Raw genomic sequence first — 12,946 nt, 5'->3', positions numbered from 1 at the left:
GGCCTGGTATCTATGCGCTGGGCCATGATTCATTTAATGTTAGCCATTTCGCCAGGCCGTAAAGATTGATAATTATGTTGGGCTAATATTATGCGCCATAAAAATATACATCAAAACCATGAATGTATGTATTTTATGGCAGCAGCATCAGCAGCATCCAATGAATATAAACAATAACAATTGAAGTAATAGCAATAGCATATCCTATCGCCGACTCGCACTCAGCCGCGTTGATGTGGAAGGACAACAGAGCGAAATCCTGCATGTAGCCAAACGCCTCTATATCCCCACCCCTCTCCCATCCACTAGCCGGCCGCGTGATTCTATTCAGCGTCTCTCTGTCTTTTTGGCTAGCCAACGATTTAATCGCAGTAATGGAAATGTCTTTTTTCGTTTTATTAGAGGTTTCCATTTCAGCGTATTTCTATTCGAGCATTTGCCATTTCAATTTGTAATATATATTTTTTTTTGCGCTCTCAGATCTGGATCTGGTTGGTTTTCCCAGCGAGTCAACACCAGCAAAAAATTGTATTGTAAAGGAAAACAATCCAATGATTTGCATTATTTACCAACGCCCACTGCCAATCGCACAGCTGACACAGTGAACTTTTCGCACAAATATTTGCATATATAGGTCAATCTTTGGAGATTTCGAAATGTCACTTGAATAATATCAAGGACTAAACGCATGCATATATACAGCGCACATTCAATGCTTAAAGGGGAGTTTTAACCAGCCGTTGGGATATATAGCAATACGTCTACATAATATCAATACAATTTTGCAATACATCTTAGTATATTTGATTATGAATATTTATATTTATATATAATAAATATGAAAGCTGCAATAAATCTATGCATATGGCTTCGAGTAAAATATATATAAATAATATTATAAATTATTTTTATATGCCTATTTAAAGGCTTCTGTTTTGAGTAGATATAATACTTATTTAGTTCTTAGCCTCGACAGTTTCTCGGATACTTCTTTCCCACATACTTGGAATATAATGCAGTTCATTACAGTGGTTTATGGCAACAGATGCAACTGGCTGCACGAGCTGCAGCCACTGCGGATCCCTTCGTTCGATAACATAGATTTATGGCTGACACAATATATGCACACGCAGATAGAGAGTACACATGTAACTGTAACTGTTACTATAACACTAACTATAACTGTAGCTCGTCTCTGCAGAGGGGGCGGGGGGAGAGGGGGACACTTGGCTGGGTCCAGAGTTGATATTCAGCCCGCGCGGGATGCACAACTTTCTAAACTAGCGCCAGAATTTGCGAGTACAAATGCAGCGCTCTCTCTGTCTAATATGCTTTCTCTTTCTTTCTCGGTGCGTGTCGCCGAATTTATGGCTAACAATATTTTTGAAAACTATGTGAGGGCTGAAGACGGCAGAGAATAGAGAGTGGAGACGGGCGAGGAGCCCAGCGAATGGCAAACAACGTAAATAAACAACGCGCTGATGCCGACTGTCGGGCATGGGGGCTAGGGTATCGGGGATTAGGGTCGAGGGATCGGGGATAGGGGATAGAGTATCGGGTATTGAGGGATCGGGTAATTGGGGGACTCGGCAATGACGATGCGAGCTGACTGAAACGGAAGGAACAGGAACAATGCGGCAGCGTAATTTGAATACACAATGCGGGCTGTGCTCCGGCTTTCAGTTCTCTGCGGAGCAGGAGCAGAAGCAGGAGCAGGAAGCAGTGCATCCACTCGTTCGGTTTTATCTTTATGCGTCGTATGCTTCTTGCTTTTATGTTAGTTTTTTGCATGTTTTTTTTTCTTTCTTGTTTATTTTTTTTCTGTGCGCTTATTGCATTTGTCTCGATTCGTTTGGTTCGCACAAAAACAAATTGCCGGAAGTATGCAAATGCATGATGCAGCTTATCAGATATTGTTGGAGAGCTTTCGGCTCTGGGCTTGGCCTGCCCTGAGCTGCCAGCTGGCTGGGCGTGGCACCCTTGCCGCTCATTTGCCTTGCAAAAGGCGCTCCACACTATGGAGATCTTCGCTGTAAACAAAAGTAAGGCGACGGCAAATAACTCTCAGGGACACTTGTACCGAATTGAACTGTCAGCTGCAGCGGGCACTTGCTCCTCCTCCTCCTCCTCCTCCTCCTCCTGCCCAGCACTGCTCTGCTCCATCACTGGCGCTCAGCCCGCCCACCTTCCCCTGGGCCCACCTCTGGAGCGTCGCTCGCCAAAATTGAATTACATTTTCACTTCACTTTATGCTAAAAAGCCGTCAGAAGGCAAAAGCCAGATAGCAGCAGCGCAGATAAAAATTAATTAAAATCTTGACAGACTTTTATTTTTTTCTGTCCGCCACAGAATTTTCATTTTGGCCAGTTTTTCAATTTGTAGAGCCGCTATATTTGGAAAGCACATGATTCTACAGGGATACAAAAAAAAAAAGCAAAATTTCATACTTTGTATTAAATGTTTAAATAAAGTGAATATTGCAATGAGATAGAGAATCGTATGCTATATAAGTTATATAAACTTCATGTTAGCAACTTCATGGCTTGGCTCTATCTAGCTCAGTCGCATTTCGTGTCAATTCGTTTTATCAGCTGCTGCTTTTCAAAAAATATATATTTCACTGTCAAGCGACATCCGACGTCATTTATAATCGCTCGAACTTTGTGACATTTACACAGAGCCTGACAGAGTCCAGCGATGTCCGGACATCGTTGAGCTGTGGCTTCATGTTAATGTTTTTCCTTTTGTTTTCCGTCCTCGGAGCAAGCACTTGGAATATTTTCTGCAGCACTTATACATGATTGTTTCATATTTCCATTCTTTTTGCACGTTATCATGTAATGCTGTGTCCAGCTCGAACTTTAGCTGGCCGGCCCTGGGGCTCGCCAGGGGGGACTGGGCGCTGGGTAAATTCTATCGCTCAGCTCTGAAAGTTATTGATAAATGATTGTGAGGGAATTTTATTGGCTGGGCTGTCACAGCGCTTGTGTCTGGTCCCCTGTTGATTGCCACGACAGCCGCAACACCCAACATTTTCCCAGATTCCCGTCAAATGGGGGATACCCGGATGCATAGCTGCCGGAGCTGGTCCGAACGCTCTGACGCCCAGCTGCCGGCTCTGTCTTCAGTCCTCCTCTTATCAACAGTTTAGCGGCTTCTGTGTCTGACAGGTGAATAAAAGCAGCTGTCAACACTTTTCCCAGCTGCTGTTCATATATGTGTCAGTGTGTGTGGGTGTGTGTGTGCTACTTGTGAAATTGCAGCTCCATTAATTTTGATATAAAGCATATTGATTTTGTTTATGATCGCTTTGTTTTGCCCATGTGCTATAAATTCAGCAGATAAGCTGAGACATGATGGCTATTTTATGACCTTTTCCAACACTGACAACACATATTAAATGCGACTGGCAAATTTTGAAGAAAAATCAATATACATCTATGTGGGTGAATATGCTGGTCTAGGCACTATAAAACGCTTTAATTACGATGGAATTCCAGTCAAACTATTTTGGAAAACCGCTTTACAATATCAACAGTAAAATATTTTGCTGGAATTTCTGAAGCCAATTATTAAACCTTTTCGCCTATTGACAGGCTTTGTATAAAAATTCACTCGAATAAATATATATGTTGCATGGAATGCCTAAGCCGCCTTTCATCGTTGATAGATACATTTTTATTGGCCAATTACGACTAATTGGTGCATACGGTAAACCTCTTAAAGACCCAAATGACAATCACAGCCCGAGTCGGCATCATTGAAGGCAAATTTAGCCGCAATTCGAGAGAGCATTTTATGCCCAACTTCGAATGTCATAAAGCAACGCAATGGCCACATAAGGTGCTGACAGGAGGTCGGGCTAGAGAGCTTGTGTGTGTGCGGGTGGGATTGGGGAGTGCTGAGTGGAGAGAGGAGAGAGAGAGAGTGAGAAGGGGAGTAGAGGAGCGGAAAGCCAATGCAGTTTTGCTTTTAAATCCGCACATTGCTGTAAAATTTATTGATACACTCTGCTTGCAATAAAAATTGATGGCAAAAACACATTTACACTGACAAAGCAGGAGGCAGCAGCAGCGGGCGGAGGTAGCGGCGTAGCGGGTTGACAGCTATAATATTTCATTTCATTGTTTTGTTTTTGTTTTCTGCTCTTTTCCTTTTTTTTTTTTTTTTTTTTTTTTTTTTTTTTTTTTTGAGCGAGAGAGCCGTGGGAAAATTGCGCGCGAATGCGAATGGATAAAGTGCGCCGACAAAAGCCAAAGTAGCAAAAGGCAGCGTCACAAAATTCTTTCTATGCTGCAGAAGGAAAATTCGTGAAAATGGCAGACGGAACTGGAAGCGAATTTTTTATATTTATTTCGGCGGGGAAAAAAAAAAAAACGAACAGGCAAAATGCGCGAATGGCATCGGAAAGTGGAACAGCAGCCGGAGCAGGGCGCAAGGATTCGAGAGACAGCCACTGCGACAGCTGAAAACTGCAATAAAACCAAAAACGGACGGAAATGAAAGCACAGAAATAATGTCCCTAGCTAAAAAGGAAAGTGAAAAGTTTTCCCACAACCAAGCGAAAAAAAAAAAGAAAACAAATAAATAAAAATAAAAATAAAGACAAAAATAAAATAAAGCTCATAAGTAAAATGCGTCCAACAAAATAAATAAAGCAATGGAAAGCGAAATGAAAACAATGTAAAGCTGCCCAAGAACCAAAGCAAGCCGCTGTTGATTTTATTTTTATAGCCATAATTTATAGACGGACTGCATGGCGTATACGTAACGTAGCTGCTCACGCACATTACACTGCTTAAGTGTGGCCGAAAGTCTTAGTTTTCCTTTTGACCCAACCAAGACTCAATGGCCAATGGTGCAGTCGAACGGGGAGCCAATCGGCTGGGCTTGTGGGTGGCAGGGTCATTCGCAGGGGGCGGCCTGGCTGGCATGCAAATCATTTTTAAATGCTAACAAATTTCGGTCAATTTATTTGGAGCTGCTTCAGAAATAAATTACAGCAAAGCCGCAACCGCATGGAAAAAGCTATGAATAATGTTTTAAAAAAAAATTGAGACCCCCTGCCCCCTCCTCTGTGAAACGCAATGGCAAATAAATCAATCTTACGCCCAGTGCCAAGCCAGACCAAGCCAAGGCAAAAGTCAATGAGGCTGCGGGGCTGGGAACTCGCTGTAAAACTCTCAGCAAAGCATAGAGCGAAAAATCAATAAAGATATTTTATAAGCACGATATAAGTTGAGGTACTAGTTATTAGTTATTGGGGCTGCATGGAGGGGGCTGAACTGTAAAGTTTTTGCCCCAACTCGCACAGCCAGCCCCGTTATGACACACAAATCCAACAGAATTCTTTATGGCCGCCCATCACTTGGCTCCAAGCTTCTTTGCTCTGTTCCGCCTCTCTCTCTCTCACTCTCTCTCACTCTCTTCCTGTCTCCCTCACTCTGTCATATTTGTCTGCTCATTTGCGTTGCCTTTTGCTTCCCCATTTTTTTTCCAGCCGTCCTCTGTCTCTCGCTTGATCATTTACAATTCAACATTTTGCCGGAGCTCATGAATTATGTTCTCATGTTTTGCCTTTTTTCTGCTTTCACTTCTGCTGTTTTTTTTTTTTTTTTAGGTCTGCGGCGACAGGGAAAAGTACGCTAATAGCTTCTTATAACAGCAATGGGGCAAGCATAAATTTCCTCTTTTTGCTGTTTTTTTGTTTTGTGCAATCCAGATTTTCAGTCAACACTTTTCCAGCGAAAAGCTCTAAGTAAAGCCAATTAAAGGGCAAAGTTAAAGCAATTTTAGGCTGAATGGAGGCGTGATTAAGCCGCCGGCAGTGTGGGAGGCGGGAGGCGGGGAATCGGCAGCCTCTTGGCTAAGTGAGTTAACTGTTTCAACATGAAGTGCACGTACGATTGAATGTGACTATTTGCATGCGAGCACGTGGCAAATGCAAGAAAAAAAAAAATAAATAAAAAAAGCCGTGTTAGCCTACAGGACGAATGCGTGTCAAACCATAAAAGAAAAAAAAAAAAAAAAAAAAAAAAAAAAAAAAACAGCCGCAATTTATGCAACCAGCTGCGGCAACACTTGCTCTGGCCAAAGAGTTAAACCAATTTGGCAGCCTGCATGCGATATTGGATTAGAGCCTGAATACCCCATATATGAGTTAGTTAAATGAAATTCATCCTGTTGTAACCGGCATAGAAAATCTGAATGCGAATTCCGCGCATTTTATTTCTCTTACATAGTTTATGCATTTTAATAAGAGAGATGAAAGGGTATCTAATTGGCGACTTTACGCATTCAATCCACTTTGTGCTCATTTAATTTAATATTTTCAACTCTGCGCTGCAATTGAACTGCGCTGCCAGCAATTGTAAATGTGTGCCAGCCCCTGAGGACTGAGCTCGAAAAAAATAGCCAGGCACTCGATCATTTCAAATGTTAAGTATATATGCGCAGGGACATACATGTGTGGACATGAGCGTGCATGAGCGTGCATGCTCGCACATTTCTGCAGTTGAGCTGCAGCTAAAGTGCTCCATTATTCCATTGTAATATATTTAAAAAAAATATATATATAATAATTAAATATCAGCTTTAAGCCGTCAGTTGAGTTTATATAGGTGGCGAATTTCTACCTGTCTAACTGTACTTCTCTTCTGCTTTATAATAAGCATTGTCTCAGGCCTGTCAGCCCAACTATTGCTAGACTAGATCCACTCCATCGACTGGCATTGCCTTTTTCATGTCGGGCATCTAGAGACAATGAAGGGAAATCTTAAATAAATTAAGCAATTACTTATTTGCTTTTCATCAACTGGCCAAGTTTCGGCAATACACTTAATCATAAGTGTATGAGCTAAGGTCAGGAAAACTTTTGGGTTATCCGAGTGCAATAAAAGCTTTTAATTTGATTAATTAGCCCGCAAGCATTTTGGGCACTTTGTTAATTAGCTCGAGGAGCGGCATTCACTAATTATGTAAGCGCAAATAAAGTGATTGAAATTGTATTTGCAATCGGGGCAATAATCATTGAAATGCCTTTAAATTATAATTTCGCTTTATGGCTAAAATACTTTTCACAGTTAAATCAAACTTACCAATTGTCATGCAGAGGATGCTGCCAATGAGTAACTGTGCCAGCTGCTTGGTGCGATGTGGCTGTCTGCTGTTGGTGAAAGTGGTCCTGGTGGTGGTGGTGGTGGTAGTGGTACTAGTGGTGTTGCTGCTGCTCATGCTAGCGGCGTCTATTCGCATTTTGGATCGATTTTTCCACAAGCGCAGCATACTGCGCCCCTCGCCTCGCCTAGCCAGAGATTAATGTTTGCCTACGCAGAAATAATGCGAATCTTCGCACTTTCACTTCTATTTCGCTGCACTGGTAACGGAGGCGGCAACTGCCGCGCCAGAGATATGTAAACGCATTTAGCACCTAGCCAAAAATAAAGTCAAACTGTATTTTCTTTCTCGCTCTCTCTCTCTCTCTCTCACTCACTCACTTTGACTGTCGGTTTGTATTTTCTGCTGACGCTGGCAACACGTGGCGTATACGCAATGTGCAAGGACCTGGTTTGTGCACACGTTGACGGAATTCGCCAAATAAAACTTATTCGTTTTATATATGTATATGTACATATGCAATATAAATTGTTTACTGGAGCCGAAGAATCGACGCTTTTTTATGGGACGGCTCAGTCGTTGTCGCTTTGATTTTATGGCCAATTTTATGGAGCTCTGTCTCTTCTAGGCTTCTGCTGATAATTTTTGCATACGATTATTTATTTGTTTATTGTTTTAGTTTATCAGTTTTGATCTATTGCTGTTGCTGTTGTTATTCTAGTCTCTGCTATTTTCATACACACTCCATTTGCTGCTTTGTAAATAAGCCTTGGCCCAATGCCATGTGCGGCTGGGTTCCACTTGAGCTGCTCGGCCGAGTTGTTATTCTTGTTGGGAAAACAACATCTGTCAGGTCTGGGAGCCAATTTCGTATCCCTTGGACTCGTGCCTGTCTGTTTGTGTGCTGGCGCATTTATCTGAAATGAAACAAAGGGCAATCAGGGTTTTTAATGTAGCGTTAATAGTAGTCGAGAATCGATTTATTTTTGGACTGCTAAATGCCAAGTGATTTACTCTACTTAGCTCTATTGATGGGCGTCTGTCTGTGTGGGTGTGGTCAGCACAATCTCATGTCTGTGTGTGTGTGTGTATGTGTGTCTGAGTATTATTGTAGATAATTGCTTTTGCTGCTCTCGTGTTTAGTTTTGCGCTCAATTAATTATCTCAAGTTGCGCCATTTGCGGACTTAGTGAACCCAATTGGCCCTGCCACATGCCGCAGCTAATGCAATTTGTATTGAGCGCCGCAACACATATCACTAAAATGCATCACTCCATTTGTATTGCCCCTTATCTAATTAACCCTGAAACAGTTTAAAGGCAGCACCTCACAGCAAATTAGCACAGCTGCCCTGAAATTAATATTATAAATGTAAATCAAATTATTCATTATTCAATTTAATTTTAAAGTGTTTCATATGCATTTTGTTCTCAAGCTACCTGTTCATATGAATCTCGATATTTTTCACGTTAATTAACGATATAATTAGGCTCTGAAAAGTTTCGAATCTGATTACTTGATTCAGTTGCGCGTTGTCAAAGTGGAATTTATTTATTATTTTTCTTTTCTTCGGAGTTTCATATTCCGCTAAGAGCAGCTTAAAGTCGTCCAATGGCTCAGGCAACGTCCGTCTCTTTGACTGCAGTGGAAATTATGCTCTTTGAGCTACTCAGAGGCTTACACTTTTATTTTATTTTTTTATTTGCAACGGGAAAAAAAAAAAATGTGACTAAGAAAAAAGTGCCACACAGAAATTCATCTTCATAATTTTGCGCACGTTACTGCCAACTCATCTACATAAAAACACACACACACACACACACATGCCATAAGTAGTGTCTGTGTGTGCAGCAACATGTCAGCGAAAGCGAAAGGCGGAGGCAGTCATGCTAAAAGGACATTCGCAGCAGCAGGAGCTGTACCATCCACATTTTCCAGTATCAGCGCCCAGTTCCCTGGCGAGGGACCCCCCACTCCGCCACTTGCAGACCCCTCGCAAATGTAGGCCACTGGCAAAATGTTGACTTTAATGTTGCTGTCGCTTGAAATTTATGCAGCTGACGGTCACAGCTCGTCCCGGCTGTCAGCCAGCCCAGAGAGCCAAAAGGGCGGCAGAGCCAAAAGAGGCGGTGCGTGGCGTGGCAGATCCTCGCTGCTGGCAGCCTGCATCCCGTTCGGTGGGCGGCGCAGACAAGGGGGCGTTGCACGAGAGTCGAGCGACCAGTGGAGCGTGCATTTTTCACGAAAATTTGAAGCCCCCGACACATCTGAAGATTTATGCGGGTCGCTTAATAACTCACACACACACGCACACACAACGATGAACGTAATTAAAAAGTTTGTCTAAACAATTCTCTAATTAAATATTATTTGCCAGTCGAGGCCACATTGAGCTGTCGTTGTTGAAACAGAGTTTTTGAATTCCTGGAATAAGTGTATAAATACGTGTGCATGTGTGTGTGTGTGTGTGTGGGTGAGTCTGTGCTGGTGTCTGTGTGGATGTGGTAGAGCTTTTATGGCCTGAATATTAATGACTTGACATTTAGCTCGATGAAATTTGTGCTAAAGTTTTCGCAACAGCCACAAATGTTACTCAATTCGGTTGTGTAGTGTTTTCTGGTAGAAAAGGCCATCACAACAAGCAACGAAATGGCAACCGCATGACCCACTCCACTGCGCCAGCCCCCACCCATAATTGCTTAATGGCGAAACCACCAAGTACACAGTCGAGCAACTAAATTGAGCAGCTCTTACTTATTCCAAGTGAACAAAGTCAAACATTTTCAGCCATTTTACGACCTTCAACTATTGGGGAGCGGCTGCCGATGAAAAGGAGTAGCTGAGGTAATGTGGCATGTGCAATTAAAGCAGACAACATGCGAGCTCCAACATGCCCGGACTTGCCCTGACTTCAACTTGGTTTCAGCATAATTAAGCAATAATGGGTAAAGCGAGTGTCAAATTTTCGATTGGAATTTAAGCGGTTTACAAATGACAACGAGAACGAGAGAATGAGATATATTTATATAATGTTTATTCTATTTTAATTTTAATTTTATTTTATTTTAATTTTTTTTAAATAATATTATACTTTATTTTAATTTAATTTTATTTTTATTTTTTATATATTATATTGTATTTTTAATTTATTTTATTTTTATATTTTACATTATATTATATATTACATATTATATATGTAAAAGTAAAAATAAAATAAAATAAAAATAAATTAAAAATAGAATAAAAATTATATAAAAATAATAAAATTATATAAAAAAAAAAAATAGTTGTAACTAATTTTAGCCCTTTATTTTATTATTATTATTTATTTTTATACCCTGAACCCATTGAAAATGGGAAATCAGGGTATAATGGTTTTGTTGAAATGTATGTAACAGGCAGAAGGAGGCGTGGCAGACCCCACAAAGTATATATATTCTTGATCAGGGCGACGAGCTGAGTCGATTTAGCCCTGTCCGTCTGTCTGTCTGTCCGTCTGTCCGTCTGTCCGTCTGTCCGTCTGTCCGTCTGTCCGTATGTTTGAACGCGTCGATTTCCGAAGATATAAGAGCTAGAGACTTGAATTTTTTTTAAAATGACCGTATATACAGCGCGGACGTCGAGTTTGCTTTTAAAATTCGATAAATCATCCCGTTATGTTTTTATCGAGTAAAAACATTCAAGTTCAAATCAGGTGCCTCTATAGCTAATTGTGAATGATTTTTCTTTTTTCAAATTTCTCAAATATTCAATATAATATGTAGATCATATGCTGAAAGTTTCATTAAATTCCGTTCAGTCAAAAATTAATAAAAAACAAGTAAGAAAGCTCTAGTCGAGACTGCTCGACTACGAGATCCCCTGAACCCTTGGAGCAATAGATATTTCAATAATTTTTCGCGTCTTTCAGCTTACACAAGAAACACGCACACACACACACACACACAGGCACGTACGCACACACAGGCATACATACACACACACGCATACAGACACACATACACACACACACACGCATACATACACAAACGCATACACACACACATACACATACACACACACATACACAAACACATACACACACATACACAAACACATACACACACAAGCACCCACGCATAAACACGCATGGGCTGCAGTGTGCGCTTACTATGAGAACTTAATTGTTTAATAACTTTTTTTGTGGACGTACGATCTTCATGAAACTTTTAAACTATGATTATAACATGAATATGCATGTAATTGCCAAAGCACAAGTCTCTAGTATTTGAAATACGCTTTTTACAAAAGTGAGGGTGAGGGGGTGATTTTAAGGGTGGGGGGTAAATTTTAACAAAAACCGAAATTGTATAAATTTCATGTAAGCATACATTAAAAATTTGGAGACTCTAGCAATAAAGGTGTAGAAGATATAATTTTATAACTGGTTTTCGATAAGGTTTTTTATCGATAAAAAAAGATCGGGATGAGTTATCGAATTTTAATGATAAACTTGATATGCGCGCTGTAATTACGGACATTTTAAAAAAAATTTGAAGTCTCTAGCTCTTATATCTTCTGAAATCGACGCGTTCATACATACGGACAGACGGACAGACGGACAGACGGACAGACGGACAGACAGACGGACAGGGCCAAATCAACTCAGCTCGTCACCCTGATCAAGAATATATATACTTTGTGGGGTCTGCCACGCCTCCTTCTCCCTGTTACATACATTTCAACAAAACCATTATACCCTGATTTCCCATTGAAAATGGGTTCAGGGTATAATAATCAAATATTTGGCCAATTAACAAACGCACGTGCAGCAGCTACAACAAATACATCACATCAGCTGTTAGTTTCGTTTAGTTTTGGTAGATGGCGCTGCAGCAGTGAATCTATTTGAGTTTTGCCAGCGCCACCAGCAGGAGTGGGGTGGCCTAGTGTGTTAGGTGCATGACGCTCGATCAAGAAGTCGCGGTTCGAATCCCGATCGGTGCAACACTGATGTTTTTTTTTTTAAATTGTTTCAAAATATTTTTATATTTTTATAAATACGTTTTCTATTTAATTTATATTTTTAAATACACCGAAATTGAAATTTTAACTATACTTTATGTGCGTTTTTAATAGTTTGGTTATTCTAGCAGATTCTTAGAATCACATCAGCAGTTAGTTTCATTTAGTTTTGGTAGATGGCGCTGCAGCAGTGAATCTATTTGAGTTTTGCCAGCGCCACTAGCAGGAGTGAGGTGGCCTAGTGTGTTAGCAGCATGACGCTCGACCGAGGAGTCGCGGTTCGAATCCCGGTCGATGCAACTGATGTTAATTTTTTTTTAATTATTTCAAAATATTTTTATATTTTATTAAATGAGTTTGGTATTTTATTTATATTTTTAAATACATCGAAATTGAAATTTCAGCCATACTAAATGAGCATTTTTATTTGTTGGGTTCAGGGTAGTATCTAGTCGAGCACTCTCGACTAGAGTTTTCTTACTTGTTTATTATTCATTTCATTGTCTATGTCTATAAGACATTTGAGTGGAAACCTTAACGACTATTTCATATCAAATAAGTTCTTAATTAATTACGCACATGCCAGTATTTATATGTATTTAATATAATGTGCAATCAAGAACTATTTGCCATGCCCTGTATTTAGTAGTGCTTCATTATGCTGAAGCCTTTCACTCTTCAGCAAAGTTAATTACATTCATTAAAGTCCTGTTCAGGCCTGATGCAAAACAAAGTTTGAATTATGAATTGTTGCTCCGACTTGTTTTAATAAAAGTGTAGTTATATTGATTAAAATGTTCAGGAAAACTAAAAGTTGCAATTCAAA

The 12,946-nt window shown here is 40.3% G+C and overlaps 1 protein-coding gene across 3 annotated transcripts in view; it reads right to left on the bottom strand.

Moving 5' to 3' along the window:
• Positions 1-12,946, bottom strand: part of dpr11 (defective proboscis extension response 11) — a 69,902-nt gene that overhangs the window by 29,559 nt on the left and 27,397 nt on the right. For 2 of the 3 annotated variants that reach the window (XM_089461978.1, XM_089461974.1), the window contains 2 exons: positions 7,497-8,033; positions 7,098-7,429 (listed from right to left, as the gene is read on the bottom strand). In XM_089461978.1, coding sequence (XP_089318104.1) covers positions 7,098-7,284 — 187 coding nt within the window. In that variant the 5' untranslated portion in view covers positions 7,285-7,429; positions 7,497-8,033. Of the gene's footprint in view, positions 1-7,097; positions 7,430-7,492; positions 8,034-12,946 lie in introns of all 3 variants that reach the window. The other variant, XM_089461975.1, reaches the window with a different exon arrangement.

This window comes from Drosophila arizonae, chromosome 2 (genome assembly GCF_054131065.1).
Source record: "Drosophila arizonae isolate 15081-1271.41 chromosome 2, UAZ_ARI_1.0, whole genome shotgun sequence".
In the NCBI taxonomy this organism is placed as follows: Eukaryota; Metazoa; Arthropoda; class Insecta; order Diptera; family Drosophilidae; genus Drosophila; species Drosophila arizonae.
This window is presented reverse-complemented; position numbering and strand designations above follow the sequence as displayed.